This window comes from Plectropomus leopardus, chromosome 18, assembly GCF_008729295.1.
Source record: "Plectropomus leopardus isolate mb chromosome 18, YSFRI_Pleo_2.0, whole genome shotgun sequence".
Taxonomy (NCBI): domain Eukaryota; kingdom Metazoa; phylum Chordata; class Actinopteri; order Perciformes; family Serranidae; genus Plectropomus; species Plectropomus leopardus.
The window spans coordinates 17,634,185-17,652,377 of NC_056480.1; the positions used below are offsets into that span (position 1 = coordinate 17,634,185).

General features: G+C 40.5%; 1 protein-coding gene across 1 annotated transcript in view; it reads right to left on the reverse strand.

Annotated features, from left to right (window-relative positions):
• ctnnal1 (catenin (cadherin-associated protein), alpha-like 1) overlaps nt 1-18,193 on the reverse strand; it is a 71,906-nt gene that overhangs the window by 27,290 nt on the left and 26,423 nt on the right. Inside the window, exon 2 of the mRNA XM_042505913.1 lies at nt 5,953-6,142. Coding sequence (XP_042361847.1) covers nt 5,953-6,142 — 190 coding nt within the window. The remainder of the gene's footprint in view (nt 1-5,952; nt 6,143-18,193) is intronic.

The window sequence follows — 18,193 nt, forward strand, 5'->3', positions numbered from 1 at the left end:
ATTGACTTCAAACCATGTTTTTGATGAAACAATCACTTTCTGCTGCCTCAACATAGCAATGAACCAATAATGCGCCTGACCACACCTTGTTTCAAGACCTGCACGCCCATGAGTGCACAGATGGTCCTAAGACATTGGGTACTTACACAACATGGGCATTGGCTTTGAAAATCACAACCAAGTTGGTCTGAAACTAGCAATGACAGTTGGACTGCGCCGTTATCTGTCTGTCTGTCAGATGATTCAGGAAATGTCGAGTTGAGGAAGCCAACTCAGAACATGCCTGAGGGTTTACATATCCCATCTGGCCTGAGAACGCCCTGGGATTCCCTCGGAAGAGCTGGATGATGCGGCTGGCCAGAAAGACCTTTAGGCTACTTTGCTTCGCCAGCTGCTGCTGAGATCCGGACCCAGACAAGAGGCAGAAAATTAAAGAATGTGTGGTCAACGGATAATTTCTTAAATACCCTCTAAGTTAGGTCAGACAGCACTATGGCACGATGTTCTTCCAATGTGCCAGTCTTCACCTCTGGGAGAACATATCGTCCTAGACAGGATGAAGTCTAACACTATATTCACCACAGTGGCATGCCAGACACCCAAACACTACTGACATGCTTTCTGGATGACATGAGAACAATACGGCCGTAAAATACAATTTGCAAACATGTCCAAGCAAATTCATACTCACACAAAATATGCAAATGCAACATTCGTAAAAAGTTCAACTTTCCCTTTTTCTCTCTTTCCAACTTGCTCTTACTGGCCCCCAAAGGGGAAGAGTACAGAGTTTTTAAAGCTTAAATCCCATCACCAAAATAGCTATCAAGCAGAAAAAGTCTAGAGTTAAGAGTGAGATGGAGGAGGAGAGAAATCTCTCAGAAAGAGAGAGCCCAAAAAGTAGGGGGAAGGGGATATAGCTTGGTCTCTATCGGGTCAGGCAGCTTGGCTGTCTATTTTGTTTGGCTGGTCCTTTAAAAGAAGCAGCACTGACGAACTGATTGCATCCGACAGGCTGCTTTCCAGTGCCAGCTCGGTTAACCAGTTAAAACATCTAGGCCTGGCTCACAAAGAATGCTGCTCAACCCCCATGGCACTAGCAGGGTGGAAGGCAGAGGGAGCCAACTCTCGCCTCTAAATCAGAGAATATGGATGGCACAGACTGGAGGATGGATTTTCACGACCTTAAATGTAAAACAAAGCTATCCCACTGGTCCCTTACCATATGGATTTGAGACCTTTCCTAGCATCTACAGCAGTTTGTTCCTACTTGAAAATTCATGCATCAGGTGTAATGAAGTCTACTTTTTTCTGTACGATGAATTCATTATTCATAAGTGAAAACTTGAAAGGCTGATCCTTGATGTGTTGGTACAGCGCTTGCAGGCAGTCGATCTTGCATGACTCAATGCATGGCAATGTCTGTCTGTCTGTTGGTGGATCTGCATTGATGCAGACATTCATGTGACCCCTCAGGGTGACTTTTGAAACTTTTAATCTTGCAGTGCCATCACCAGGTCAAAATTTAGATTTCGCTAATACTATTGTTTATGAACAAATGACCGCAAAGTCCCCAAGAAATGAAGAATACTTTTTCCAAATTTAATCCTGTGTCCCTGTGTTAATTGATCATTTATCTCTTGTTAGATGCCAAACGACGTCCAAAAATAAGTATCAGACTATTTTTATGTCAAAATTCCTTTCTTTTCACTTTCTGGTAGAACTGTTTTAAATGTCTGATGACTTATCCTGCACTCTTTTAGGGCGTTTACAAAAGTTCACCCAATCAAATGAGACTTTGGGCCACTAGCCTCCCACTCTGGTTATATAAAACAGCACTTCACTGTGCAGTGTTGCCAACTTTGCAACTCTCTCACTAGATTTAGCGCCTTAAACACCCTCTTATTTCTTTAACTTTATTTCTAAAAAGTAACTCGCGACTGATTTAGCTACTTATTCAGACCATTAGGGAAAAAGAGAGAAATATATTGTAATTCATTCTCATGCATGCTGCTCAGAGTAATCACAGTCTGTATCACGCGGAACTCAAAGCCAACCCACTTTCTCGCTGTACAATCAACTGGAAAGTACATGATTTAAATGTACGAACACTGTAAATGTACAAACATTACATTTCACTGGGAAATTCATTACAATACAGAAGCTAAACATTCTCTCACTTCTGTTTCAACGGGACTTTTTTAAGAACATTCCCATCAGCCTCAACTGCACTTTGAGTTTAGTGCTAATGAACAAACGGTAGTCTAATTATAGTTACTCTACACATTACATTTTTGGGATACTTTAATAACTTTATTCAGCATACTGTAGTATATATTTATATTTATTTATTTGTGTATATATATTACTGAATACTTTGGACAGATTATTATTTTAGCAGGTATTATTCCACATTATGTTTTTGGTCTTTGAGTTAATTTGTTTTATTACTTACAGTAATTATTACTTTCTCAGTAACAGCACTTGAACTATTATTTTATTCATTTACATTTGTACCTTTTTTTAGTACCGTTTCTATTTTATGTCCCCTTACCCACAAGTGAGAGTAACAATAGTTCCTACCTGCTATTGTTTGCAGAGACAGGTGTTTGTCTCAGTTTGACATTTGCAAGAGTCGTGTGAACCGAAAAGCTGGAAGACAGCAGAGTCCTGTCGTGCTGGTGTGAATTAATGAAGATTAAAACAAGAGAAACTGTAACCTGCTCATTATCCACAAGCCAAAGGCACTGGAGAACACTACTGAACAAGAAAGTAGGGTTACAGTAGCACGCTAACATTGCTAAACTAAGATGGTGAACCTGGTAAACATTATCTCTGCTTCACATAAGCATGTTAGCATTTAGCTCAAGGCACCGCTAGGCCCAACAGAAGTACTAAACTTGCTGTAGACTTGTCTCTGTAGAATTTATATATGACCCATGAGTAAACAGGTGAAAAAGGTCATTCTTCGATGTTTTGGTATAGTGCCCTCTTTTGTACCAACTTATTGCCCTGCACATGTGCTGCAGTCACACTCACATACTTTATGTGCTATGACTTTCATTTGATCCAAACTACCACCTTATCTTGAATCTCAGAGGGGGAAAGAGAAAGTGAGACGGAAGCACGCAAATGTGAGAATGACACTGAGAGACTGAGTGAAAGAGACAGACACAGAGATCCAGCGCAGATTGCCTTCACTGACCTGCCTCATTGGATCTCTCCACCGCTCTGATGATGGGTAGCATCTAATTAAACTACTGCTTTCAGCCTGCCTTTATTTCATTCATTATAGCACACAAGGCTGAAGCCTGCCTGATTAAACTCTCCCTGCGGCTAGGTATTAGAGAAATGTCAATCCTTCACTAACTAGCCCCTCACTCTGCTGTAGATTTAAAGCCTCTAAAAGTCTTTCTTTTTCATCCCTGAAGATGTCTCCATTATTTTTTTTTAAACGGTCAGAGAGACAAAACCTTTCTTTTTTTAAATCAGGGAACAGTTGTACAGTGTCTGTCAGGAGAAGTGCGAGGCAAAACCATAAAAACACCTCGCTAAGAGGAAAGTGAGAACTGGAATAAATTAGTCGCAGTGGTCACACACATCCAGACATTTATACAAGCGCGCGTGCACGCACACACACACACACACACACACACACACACACACACACACACACACACTTACACTTCACTTGGTCTCACCTACACACACACACACACACACACACTCTCACTCACTCACACATTTTCACATCAGTCTATTCTCCCCTCCCACCAGCACTCTCTTTGTCTGAGTTTTAGCCGTCTTTACAAATCAACGCTGTGTGAGGATTAAACGCTTTGCTACGCAAGCCGGCTCCCTCAACATAAACCTATTATCACGGTGTTGTGTCTAAATTCTTATCCAATGTGATATTGTTTCCGGTCTGCTCTGCGGAAAGCTAAATGAGGTCCTTGTTTTGCCTGATAAGAACTAAGTTTCCAGATATTAACAGTGGTAGAAAGTACCTAAGTAAATTTACTCAAGTACTACACTTAACCTACAAATTTGAGGCACTTGTACGTCACATGAGTATTTGCATCTTATGCATATTTATACCTCCACTCCACTACATTTCTCTGATAGCTTTAATACATTTTTATATTCGTTTTTTATTTCCTTCCTGTCCAGTGAAAACCATGTATCTTAAAATGTGCTGATTATGAATGTTTGTGATAAACTAGAATGATGTGTTTTTTGCTTGGCTGAGAAAATTCTCCAACTTCTTAGACGGACAGTTCACTACAAAATCAAAAAAATGCATATTCTTCCTTTTACCTGTAGTTCTGTTTTGGTGTGAGTTTCCAAGTGCTGGCGATATCGGCCATAAAGAAGTCTGCCATGTCATATAAATATATATTTTTCACTGGGGGTGAAATGTTCCTATTAGCAAAATAAACTCTTTAAAACCGCTCTTTAATAAGCTGGAAAATGCCTCGTCACAAAGCAGGAAACGACCATTTTTCTGAGCTCATTAAATGTTTAAGCAATATTATGCATTGCTGTAGATTACACTACCCAACAACACACATGCATTAACACAGCAGTGATCTTAATCCAGTAAAATCATATGTAATAGTAAAATGCTGACAAGAAACATTTTATAAAGTAAGGTTTTGAGCGTAGGACTTGCATTGGAGTAATGGCACAGTGTGGTATTCATATTTTTACTGTAGTAAAGTATCTAAATACTTCTTCCACCACTGGATATTAAGAAGTGTTTCAACAAGCGAGTGGTAACAACTATCCAAATCAAGAATTCTAAGAAAGATAACCCTAAGAAGGTACAGGGTTGACGTGTTTTGTATGTGTGTTTTAGATGTTATAAATGTTAGAAAGGGGAGAAACACTGAGAGAAACACATTTCTGACAAAACCATCACCTCCTTTTTCTCAGGTTCAGTAAAAGCTGACAATCTCATGATCCACACATTCTTGTTCCTTCACTCTGGTTGTCACTGTTTCCAGCCCTTCTACAACCCTCTGCACCCCTTCGTCTCTCTCAGTTGTTTAATGTTTAGCACTTCCATACATCCATCAAACAGATTATCTTTTGAGATTTGCAGGAGGATGGAGCCTCTGCAGCGCACATTAGTTTGAGAGGCAGACTACACCCTGGACAGGTTGCGAGTGTATCATCTAACCTGCAAGTTTTAGAAAAGGGAGGAAACTGCAGAAAAGCAGACGTGAGGAGAAATCTAAACTCCACACAGACAGGTCCAGCCAGTAGCCTCAAAACCCGAAAAAAAATTCAGGGTCCTGACCTTAGGTGGAGAAATATTTCTTAATGTATTAGAGAAGCAATCTATGAGGCAGAAAATATCGGGAAAACTACTTCAATCTTGCCAACTGCCTGATGCATAAAGCCTCTATCAGAATCTATTATACAATGTTTTCCAAGCCAGTGCAGACACATTCATTCCCTCCTTCTACACAGCACCCTTGGGTGAAGAAGCACTTTTTTCCAGCCTTTACTTCGAAGCTAATAACAACAATGTCTTTAGCTGACTCTGGAGGTGCTCTGGTTTAATACTGTCTGACAGCCAGGCTGTCCAGACAAATCGAAACTTGGTCAAATTTGATAACGGTGTGAAGCCTGAAGGTGGTGCCTGATGCTTTATGAAACTGTCACAGTTTGTCTGAACAAATAAACACCAGTGACTCCTATTGGCTGACCGGCTGTAACAACCTCAGTGGCAATTTCTTGACATTATAAAGCCACGGCCATACTTACATCAGGAAGACACAGTATCAACTATGAAGCCTTTAGGGTGACGCACCCTCACACTGTGTTACAACATATATCCATGACCACAAAATAAGTGCCTCCTTAGAGAGAGACACTCAACAGTGAGTTGAGTTTAAGCTCAGCAGTTCAGTGAAATGTCAAGTACATAATAAGATCCAGCCAAACCTGCTCTGCGTGCCTCGAAGCAGGCTTGACCCATCTCATCCTTGAGCTCTTGGTTCTCTGTGGCGATGGCCTCCCCGACAGCGACAAAGCGTCCCACAGCCACGCTCACTGCCTGGCCCACCCTGTGTATGGCTACCAGGGTGCGCTCCGACTTCTTTGGCTTGTCTTTGTGGTTGATCAGAGTGGTGATCTGCAGGAATGTGTGGATAAAGAAAAGGAGAAAGTCAGACATTATGTAAATGCTTTACTTTTGTTTTAACCAGTAGAGTTGGGTTGGTTTGTGGTTTTTGTCGGTCCTGTGTATGAGCTTAAACTGGTTTTGATTTATGCAAACCAGCTGAACTGGCATTTGTCATGATGTCACATTCTGATCCTTTTAAAAGTAGCCTTCATCACAGCACTAACTCCAACTCAAATTGCATTAGTAATAAGCAATATGACAGCGTGATTAATATCCTATCACATTTGTAAATGGACTAACAGACCTACTAGTGTGTGACAGGTCGTGTGTAATTTACTGCCAAGGTGGCCGGCGTTACAACATGAAAGAGAAAGGGGGGGGGGGATTTGTGCATGCCACTTTTGTTTACTTTTTGGGTTGATGAGAGATATGGCTGAATCAGTCTCTTAAAAATACTAAACTTCATCAATATGGCAACATTTTGAATTCCAAGCTGAAGAAAGAGCTGTTCTTACCGGCTGCAAGCGCTGTTTTTCGGTTGGGCGTTTTGTTTAATATCAAATAGGTTTGAACATTTTTGCATTGGCCCAACCCTAGTTGCTACCTATATAAGCCCTGCATTGTTAGGTACTTTATACTGTAGTTATTTTTCCACTGAGCAATCTAAAACAAATGACTGTACTCGTAGTTGCATGGTTTCACATTCTCAAATCATAGCTTTTTGTTGGATAGTGAAAGTATGCTGTGATTGTATCCTCACAACACCTTTGATAAGGGAACATGTTGATACTAGAGCTCGTGCTCCATTTGCTTATCAGGAGAGAGGCGTTTCCTGCCTGTACAGCTACAAGTGGAGATAACATTTTGGGAGACAACACATGGATAACCGACTCTGCGTGTGAGAAGGAGAGAAATAATTTCTCTCGTCTCCAGCACCCCTTACACATCATTTCAAAAAGTTTGTAATAAGAGCAGCAACAAACACAGCAGTTGGGACATGCACGCACATCTTCTGTGACATTTACAAGACAGTCCACCACTGGGTACACAAAAACACACACACCAAAGTCAGGCGGGGCCTCTTAGTGATAATTAAGGGTATGAATTATGAATAGGTAGAGCCAATTATCATCAATTATTCATTGACTGCTTTCACTCTCTCCAGCTGTTACTGTGGGTATTAGTGTGTGTATGCCTGTCAAACCATTTGGGTCAGGGAGAGGTAGGTGGTGATTTTAATTGGTCCACAGCTGCAGGTGGTCCGAGTGGGAATCTTTTGCAGTGGAGTCTTTGTGGGCAACAGAACACACGCCAGTTCTGATGAGCTCAGGCAGCCGTTTGAACGAGCAGCACAGTGACACAAGAATGTAACACGCCAGGCTGTCACTTTTTGTTTCACAACAGAGACTTAATGAATCCTTTGAAACATGTTCAGATACTTTTGACAGTGTATAACACAATTAACCCTGACATCTCATAGAAAGTTTACAGGAATATTGAATTATTGATCAGCACCTGACAGGTAGTACACACAGGTTTTTTTTTCGTTATCTGGGTCCTTAACTTTGCTTTAGTTTCAACCAAAATTTAGTTAGGGAGATTAATTGCTTGTCATATCACTACATGAATCCTTTACTGTTCTACATCCAGCCAAAAAATATATGCAAAAAACGAAAGCAGTAACTGATTCATTATTGTTTACTCCGACAATTTTTCACTCACAATATCCTCAAACACATGCAATTAAATGTCGTGTATGCAACCAACAGCCCAAAAGCCCAAATATTCCGTTTTGCTATTGTGTAAGACCAAGAAAAGCAACAAATTCTCACACTTCAAAACTTGTAACTTTAAATGTTTGGCCTTTTTTGCTTGAAGGATTCAAATGAGCTCTATATAATATGTATATAATAATATGTACAGTGTATCTGTCATTCAGAGGTTGTCTGCACCAAGCTCTCAACATGCAGGCGGCTGAGCTACTGGCTAGCAGCTAGTGGCACTTACATATAAGAACAGTGCTGACAGAACTAACAGTGTTAACATGGGGGAACTGGAGGGTGGGCGCAACCCTATAAAATGACCCACTGATTACAGATGTATCTTCATAATATAAGTCTACAGAGAAAAAGTCTTTTTTGGCTCAATGGCATCATGTAACGCCCTTAATATCACAGTTTGGCCACTATATAAACACTGCAGGAGGGTGACTTCGTTCTCTGCTGAGGATGTGATTGTTGCACTATATCTTTATGTAGCAAATTGTAGTTTGCTGTTATATAATTGGTCTGAATATCGCATATCAAATAGTTTATAATTAATTTTGTTTCGAATTACTCATCAATGAAAAAACTAATGGATGCAGCTTTACATCTAACAATCCTATTATGAATTCATCCATTTATATATTAATCTATCTACTATTCTAAGGAATACAATTCTCTTCACACTGACTTAAGATATCTTATTTGTTATCTTTATTCGTGTAAATCCATGCTCACTAATTGCACATCAAAAAAGGGGGACACTAAAGCTGCAACAAATGCCTTTCTGAATCTGAATGCCACAATGCTAAATTAGCCTGAGTCAGCAAACCTCTTGAGCTGCTGCCCTGTGAGACATGACCCACATTAAAACTGTACATCACACATCATTCACACCGACAGCTTCGTCAAGCATCGCTGAGTTTCAAAGTTCTTTTAACGGACGTTGATGTTTAATGCGGCTTAAGTCGTTTCACAGAACCACCGTGCTCATTATTAGCACTGTGCACAGCAAGTATGTTTCTGGCTCAGAAATACCATGATAGATGGATACAAAAGAAAAGCAGCACTGGGTAGGACTTTCCAAATTCAAATTGCTGAGAATTTTCAAACAACAGTTAATATGCGAGAAATAAAAGACTGCTACCTAGTTTGTCATGAATTCTGCATAACACAAAAAATGTACTGCTTAAAGTCCTTGAAAAGTGACAGTCACATCTTGATACAGCATTGAAGCTTCAGTGGTGGATCAGTTCAACCACATTCACTCTGATAATGGCCCTTTTTCAAGGATTTCTAATAATCATACAAGCCCTGCTTCTGTAAAATAATAAAAGATATTACTTGCTAAGTGTCTGTTATGTAAATCATGAAAAAAAGACATGAAGAAACAAGGACAGAAAGGAAAAGCTGAGATGTAAGGCAACAAAAAAAACTGCTGCTGTTCTCTCTTCCTCCTCTATAATATATACAATACATAAAATAAGTTGTAACTTGTCTTTTTGTCATTATTATCCATTCTCGGAAAGACCATTTTTCTGCAGCAAGATCCTGACCCTGGAAGTGCTCATAAAGCACATCTTTTGTTCCGTCACTCGTCACTCTACGTATCATCTGTCTTCTTTATCTCAGCATTAGAGTTCCCTTCCTGCCAGCCCAGTGTTTTTCACTGACTCATCCACACAGAGTGGGATACTCCGTAGAAAACACCAATGCTGGCTGGACATGATGCAGCCAAAAAGAGGGAATTAGGGCACAGTGACACATGATTCAGACCTACGTCATAAAGTAAACTGTTCTTTAATGTCAGGTGGCATTTATGTTACACAAGAGACCTGATAAAACATTTCTGTGACGTAAAGTTTCTGATGATTGAAGCATCTGTCCGTGCACCTTTTCTGGAGGACTCTGTACAACTGAAAGTGTGAAAGTATGATATGTTTTGATATGTTTTCATGTCTGTCCAAGCTTGTCTGAATGCGGAGATTGTTTTCCCAGTTGACTTGTACAAGCAAATAGTGACACTAATGAACACTCAGGCTGGCACTGATCCAGAAACCAGTGTTTAAGGGCATGAGAGAGGACCTTGAGTGTGTGCTTGTGTGTCAGTGCACAAATGGCAGCACCTGAGGCTCACAGAGAGAAGAGAGGCAGAGGTAGAGAGAGAAAATCTGATTACATATCCTCCTGTGGAAAAAAAAAAACTTCTAAACTGCAGCAGATGAGCGGATGGTGAAGTAAGTTTAACAAGTTTAACATGATGTGTCTGTGAAAGACAAACAGCATGGAAAAGGTCTGTGTGAATGACAAAGAGAGGCCCAGAGAGAGAGGAGAGAATAACCACAGCCTGGGATTTCCTCCATTAGAGATTACTAGGTGGGTACATTTACTGGGCTGTGCAAACAGGAACAGAGCAGGGTGGGGAGAACATAATATTGATACAGTGCCATCACAGAAAAGAGCCCATTGTGTTTGTGTGTGTATCAAAGGAACTCGTGTCAGTTTCATTTTGCAGAGAAAGAGAAAAGTGCACATTCATTCTGCATTTGTTGGTGGAACACTTAGAAAAACAGTGTAGATCAAATTTTAAAGGGACAATTCACCTGAAATCAAAAATACATATTTTTACTCTGGCCTGTAGTGCTATCTGTCAGTCTAGATAGTTTTGTGTTCTGAGTGTTGGAGATGTCTGCCTTCTCTCAAATATAATGGAACGGGATGGCACTCGGCTTGTGGTGCTTAAAGTGCCAAAAAAAAAAAAAAAAAATACATTTGAAAAGCTCTACACTAATGTGTCTTTCCAGAAAAACTTTTAAATATCCACAGACCTTGTTGTGGGCAGTTTCATGTAAGACCAGCTGAGCAGCACCACCGGACCGTATCACCACACAGAAGGAAGCATGCATCTACTCATGGGTAAAATGCTAGTACCTGTGAAAGCATGAGATTTAAACATCCATGCTGTCCTGCTCAGCTGAACTGTGATATTTGCTTGCTCAGTGGTACTGGGTATGCTAGCACTAGCTGCACGTGGGGATACAAATGTTAACTGCTACATGTAACGGGGCAAGTAATTGCTAACAAGTTTGATATATATAAATGTATATGTTTGCTGTTATGTCGTGCAGTGTGCTTCTACTGTTAGCTTGCCTAGCACCGTGAGCTAGCTAACATTACAGTTTAACAAAGGGGGATGCTGTTCATGTTTCCATCTCGCGCTGTCATGAGCGTCTCTCGTCCATGAATAGATGGACATTTCCCTCTGTACTGCATTAAAGTTGGTGTAGTTCAATCGAAAGAAAATTGTTCCAACATGAAACTGTATAGCTATAGGAGAGAAGGCACACATCTCTACAGCCGATATTCCCGACACTTGGCAGCTCACACCAAAACAATCTAGACTGATATTTAGCACGACCGGTAAGAGGAAAAAAAGTTGTTTTTTTTAATTTGGGCGTGAACTGTCTCATGATTAACAGCTGCATCAGCTCTCAGTGTCAGGCTGAAATTTTGGATGCCATGGTAAACCAGACTACAAATATGACCAGATGACCAGCCAACTTTCAGTACCTCACAGTTTTTGGACACATTTCATCATTAACAGAAAATGATTGAGGCTGGATACCCAGCTTCACTCCTTATAGACACCTGCTCAATCATTCAAACTGCCTTCAGGCCAAATGTTAGGGGTTTACTGTACATTTCACTGCAGTCTGTTAATTTAAACTCTCTCCTCTCAGTTCATTCTTCGTCCCTCTGTTTCACACACACCCTCACCATACCATGCTGCTACACTCTGCTGCACTTGCCCAAAGCCTCCAAAACCCCACTGAGGATTTCACCGAGTTATACAATCCATGACGTAGGCACAAAATGTTGCTTCAGATGCAAAGTCAGACCTCCGGCAGATTTGTTTATTGACAGGGCTAACTTGTTGTGTCCCCAGTGTTAGTAAATCCACTGCAGAGGGGGTTTGCTGTAGAGGAAAATAGCTTAATCTACTATCTAATGTTATATTAGTGGGTGTTAACTTTTAACTTATATCCTGGTATATTCATGACAAATGGCCCATTTGAAGAATTAATCAAACTCACTGACGTCCCTGATGATTTGGGGTTAATTTCATATCTCAAGACTTAAATGAACAGTGGGAACAATACTCCTGCACACATAGCTCTGTACATAATCTCTCATAAAGTCCCTCCTTCTTTCACATTAACACAGTAGAGCTTATCCTTCCCCATCTTATTACTTTCTCCTCTGGTACACAACCAGTCAATTCCCAGCCATCCACCTCTCATCTCTTTGTTGTCCATAATTAGGAGGACAATTACAAGGCCATAAAAGACGACATCAACAGCTTACTCCGAGAGACACAATACGCTAACAGAGCCCACCCATTGGTTAGAGGGAAATCTAGTCTAACACCTCAAGGACACGCTGACCAACTATAAATCAGAGGGAAACAAAAGCTGGAAACATTTGTGGCTGCCTCCCATGGCTACTGACTGAGTTTCATTCAATGGCCTCTGCTGTGAGAAAGTTCGGTGTTACCCAAGTCATTCTTTCTCTCAGCCTGTTTTTTTTTTCTTGTCTTTCTCTGTTCTGATTCTTGAATAATGCAATTGTAGGATAAATGGGTGTGTTTGTGGGAGAAAAACCCAGTTTACTCAAAACAGATCAATTCAAAACCTCTTTCCAAGCGGCAAATTTGCGTCATTCTTGTCATTTTATAACTCCGAGAAATCCTTCGCAAACAAAACCAGCAAGATAAAAGTGAGTGTGAACGAGCTCTTCCTGAAGGTCTGACGGGGCTTTTATTAAACACACATTGTAGCCATTCATCACAATAATTACTTGCTTGGCAAGTGTTATATTGGCCTGCTTATTTGTCTTAGTTATATCTTTGATTCCTTAAAAGCTTTGCTTGGCCTGTTGAAGAAAGCAGCTACTCAAAAAGAACTTTTTCCCCCCAAAGCAAAAAAAAATCAATGTAAAGTTTGAAACAGAATACTAGCAAAGAAACTCACATCACATTCAGCCGTTATTTGCAGTCAAGCTCAACAGGAGTACACTATAAATCCATCTATAGTGACAGCATAGTTCTTTTTAATTTTGTCTACTTAAGCTTGTGTGTGAGTGCATGCAGCTACAAGTATTTACTTAAATGCAGAACTGCTGCATGTGCAGTATGTGCTTGAATAACCGTGATTTGTATGGGCAAGAAATAATTGGACAGTAACTAGTGTGAAACGAAAGAGAGGTTCAACACCTTGGTTGTGTTTATTTTCTGATCAGAAGAAACCGTCTGCATCGTTTTGTCTGAGTTTTTGTCCTTGTACTTGTGGAAACCGAATGTACGCATTTGTGGTAACTTTCATAGCCTCCTGTTTCTGTCCACCTCAGATCGTTGCTCTTATTAAAAACAAACTCTACAGCATATGGATCACTTTGTTAAGTAAACAGGAAAAAGAATACTTTCAGGACTCATTTCAGCCCATTACAGCAAAAAGGGATTATTGTTGTGGGAAGTGCTGCACCTAAAAGGACCCTCTGAATGTTTGTCTTGTCCATGTGGACTGCACACATTTTGTTTTTGTCTTCGTTAGAATCTGCTCTTGATAAAAGCTGTTCAGGCAAGAACAGACATGGCTGGCTGCTCGCTGGGGACGGCGAGAGAAAAAATAAATATATGAGGAAAGGGATGAAAGTCGTGCTAAACATGCACTTTAATGGGTGAGCAAATTCCTTCCAAATTGGCCGTGAGTAGACGGGAGTTCGATGCTGAGCTGGTCCCCAGCCAGACTGTAGAAGCGATATGAGGGGATGAAACGCGAGAGACAAGGGAGCTGGGAGCTGGGAGCAGAGCGGATACAGATAGATTGGGAGAGGTGATGGGAGCAAGAGAATAAAGACTAGGACATGTCAAATCCGCACCACACTTCACCCTGACTTGTTCCTTCCTCACTGTGTATCTAACATCTCCCGTCTCTCTTTCAAAATTCCCTCCCTTGTGACTTCAGCAGTCTCTTTCCACACCGTCATCCATCTCTCCTCTAACAGTCTTCTGTGTGCAGTACTGTAAATGATTCAAGTCTGTCCCTAGAGCCCGGCTGCTGCAGTGCACTACAGTGCGATACACTACAGCAGCAGCTTGTGATGTTTAAGCTGCATCCTTTGGGGTATCCTGTAAAAACACAGCGCACAGAACGGCAGAAATAAGAAAGAGTAGAGCTGCTGCATCATCCAATTTATACACCGCAAAAAAACGCATTAGAAAACCCTTTCTGAGAATGTCAGCAGTACCCCCTTAACCGTTAAACCGCAGAGAATGTTTTTGTCTAGTTACATATTCACATTTGGGTTCAGAAATAAAGTTAATTTTGCAACTCTTCAGTTCGCTGCACTGCACACCACTCAGGTCTGGTAGGAGCTAGCTAGCAGGGTCACTCATTTGGCAGTTACAGCTAGTAACGCCGTCTCCTCCCAACAGCATTGCTGTGGAAACATTGTTCCCACCCTCTGGTCTCCCTTTAGCTCACTCCAGTGAGTGTGTGGTTAAATCTTAACCCACAACCCCTTTAGCATTGTTGACTATGTTATCACTGTCTCTTTGTGTCAGCACAGCTAGTGGTGCTAAAATAATTAACAATGTTAAAGGGGTTTTGGTGGTCAAAATGAAGCCGAATACTCACTCATGTAGACCGCAGGGCGGACGTAAGCGTTACTAGCTCCTCTCCACATTAGTTACGCCACTCTCTAGCAAACGTTAGCTCTCATCCGACCTGAGCTGAGCACTGTGCACAGTGCAGGGCGGCTGAGGAACTAGTGGAGACCAAATACTGGACAGTGGACATGTTTCTAAAAGTTAACACGGCTGGTCGGCTGTCTGTTAGCAATGTGAACAGACAATAAAATAAAAGTCAATACATTCAAAATATTAAAATGTCACCACCTCTATATGAATCGCGTTTTGATATGCAGCAATGGAGCTCCGGCATAGAAGAAAAGGCCTCTTTATTTCACATCTTTTTTTTTTACTCTTAAGAATTAACCGGTTAGTTACTGATTTATAGGTATTAACCTGTTGAAAACAAAATGAACCAAAACAGACATCCCTAATGCTTTACTCCCAAATGAATTAGTTCATTTCTAGGGCACTAGAAAGTCACAAGAACTTGACATACTGGTCCAAGTATGCCCAGTTTAATAGACACAAAGTTGTGCACCAGTTGGTCATTACTGAACAAAAACACAAGTTAAACTTACTGAGCTAGTGGCCAATTTACACCCATTTTCTGCATCAGTGAGTCACTCCCTCATCCAGCAAATATAAGCCACACTCATTTTATCCTCTTTCAGCTGCCTACAGACACAATGAGAAGAGTTACAGAGTCAGCTAATGGGAAGTTTTCTGGTGCACCTTGCTAAATTAGAACCACAAGGCGGCAGTTCAATTTTGCATAAAAGCTGAGCTGAACCACATCCATATGTGGTCTTGGCTGGTCATGCATTCTTTAGGAATTAGATTGCATATGCAGGGCTATTTTTCATTTGGTGCTCCCTTGCACACACACGTACCTGCAGAGACATTCACACACTGTGTTTGAGGGGCTACCTTGAGGAGTTGGAGTAAATTTTAATCTTTATACAGTTTTTAAAAACCTATAGGCATCGCAACCGCACCAAAAAAAAAAAAAAAAAAATCTATATTTGGGAGAAGTAACAGAAAGAAGCAGAAACTCAAGAATTTGGCAGCTTAAGAAACCCAACGAATAAGACCTGAATACATTTTGGCTGTTATTTAAGTAATATGTGGTTATTTTCACTTGTATATATTCAAAACAGACATGCACAACTATCTGTACGCAAACTGTAAATAGTAAATACATCCTAATTAACTAGTGAATACACTGGTAGAGAAATTTGAAAGATAGACGAATAGAAAGTGAAAGAGAAAGTATTAGCACACACTATTGTTGTAATGAACCTGTGGAGGTCACACAGCAAGCGTCAGCATCATGCTCCTCTAAACCTTTTATTGACAAACTGATCTCAGATCAGTCTGATTTGTGGATCTATTCAGGCTCCCTCAAACCAATGATAGCAGTAGTAGCACCCTCATACCTCCTGCATACACAAACACACCTATCTAGCTGAAGCACCTTTCCAGAGATAAAGATAGAGAGTGCAGTGATTTGGCAGTAGTAGCTGGAGCTTTTTAGGATGATTGAACACAGATGGTTTTACCCAGTGAAATGGATAATTCCAGAGAAAAGACAGTCAAAAACGCTGCGTGCCTATACAACCACAAGATGACGGGGATAATACCAGCTGATTGCTGAAGAGAGAGGCTAAGGGGGGAGAAGGGCACAGCACACAGCACGCAGGGGATGATGGATGTGTGAATACTGCAGAGGCGAACAGGGGGACAAGCTGACAGCCATGTAGTATAACGACAAACAGCTCAGCATTGCTTTATATTTATGAAATCAGTATTTGAAATTATAATGTTGGATCTCCATTCCCTTGGTGGCCAGAAACATGACTCCAAATGAATACTTAAGTTGCACCATGTAGATAGGCAAATATTTAGGAGGGCGATGTCATTCAATATCATTTTATGTGAGATTTGCCAAATGACCATGTCATCACGAGCTGAGCCAAATGCTTTGAATCTTCAGGCCCTTGCCAGGGTGATCGATGCCAAAATCAGTATCTAAATGCTTCGATTTTTTTTTGTTTTTTTTTCACCATTAATTTGATGGATGAAAATAAAAGGAGGTGGCAAGTGTTTGACACTGATGAGGCCAATGTCCTTAGTACAATCATCAACCCCCGCTTCAAGCATTAAGTTGTTAAACTGGCAGAGAACAGGTGAGACAAATTTCAGACGGTTATCCGTGACTGCCAACAGAAGGAAAGCATTTGATCTAGAGATGAGGTACAACCCGTGGCTTTCAGAGTTATTAATAACTTACAGAAACATTGCTTGCAGTAGTCCACCTTCGTCTCCATTTCTCTATACCACTCTGTCACACACACATGCGGCAGTCCTACAAAAGTCCTACAAAAGTTGGCTGATTACTTGATTAGTTTTGCAAATTCACAGGTAACTATCACAGAAGCTTCGAAGCCCCCAAAAAACTGCAGAAATCTGTTATGCCAATAACCGATATCGATATATCCACTTTTTTCCCCAGCTAATTTTAGTGATCATCAAGTCTCTTCTATAGTGGAATTAACATCAAATTATACCTACTCTTATAGTGACAGCCCACCAGCAGATGGACACGTAAAACACAATGCGCTTCAATGTATGTGATATTCATTCATTGTGTAAAATAATAAAAATACTTCAACAGTTGATGTTTTTTACATGTTCATTTTGTCATAAAAAAAATAAAGCATATAGGTTTGTACATTATAGATTTGATAGATTTTTTGAGTAACGGGTCATGCCTACATTACTGTGCATCCCCAGTTAAAATCCTACAATGTCATATAAGAGCTGTATTCCCCTTAAATTCACACTGGTATGATCATGGACATCAAAGGGTTAAATCAGTCAGTTGTGTTATTTTTGGGAACATATGAAAAAGTCAAAATATATATATATCATATATCGCACCATAGCCTAACAATATCGAGATATTATTTATAAACCATATTGCCCAGCCCTAGTTGAACATATGCAAATTTATATGTTGCTGTTGTGTTTACAGCTTATTTCTGTTCACCCCAAGAGGGTGGAAAAAATCAGCAAATGTTGCTTTAAAAACTTTGTCACAATACAATTATGTGGACTAAATAAATTATAATATTGAATTATTGCCCATGGTATTGAATTATTCACCTTTCCCACTGCAAGTGGAGGAATTTTGCTAGTTAGTCAAGATTTGTTTCGTGATGCCTCGGGCGATTTTAAATAAAATATTACACTTGGTTAGGAACTCTTCCCAAGTGTATGTCAGTTGTTAATTGGAATAAATGAATTATTAATTGCTTAAGTGAGCCATATTTGTGGGTTTTGTTTCCTTCTCATTGTCTTGATTTCACAGATGGCAATCATGTAATGTGCTAAGCCAGTTTTCACTTTGTCTGACTGAAGTCTGGGCAGTGGGCAGACACAGTAAACATGGTGGGCGAGAAAGCGGGCAACATGTGACAAAGGTCACAAATCAGGAGACAAGCACATGACATGAACCTTAGCCCACACGCTCATGTATGCCAACAGCCGTGCCGCCAAAGAGACAGACGAGCAGGCAGACACTGATGGAGGCAGACACAGAGAAGT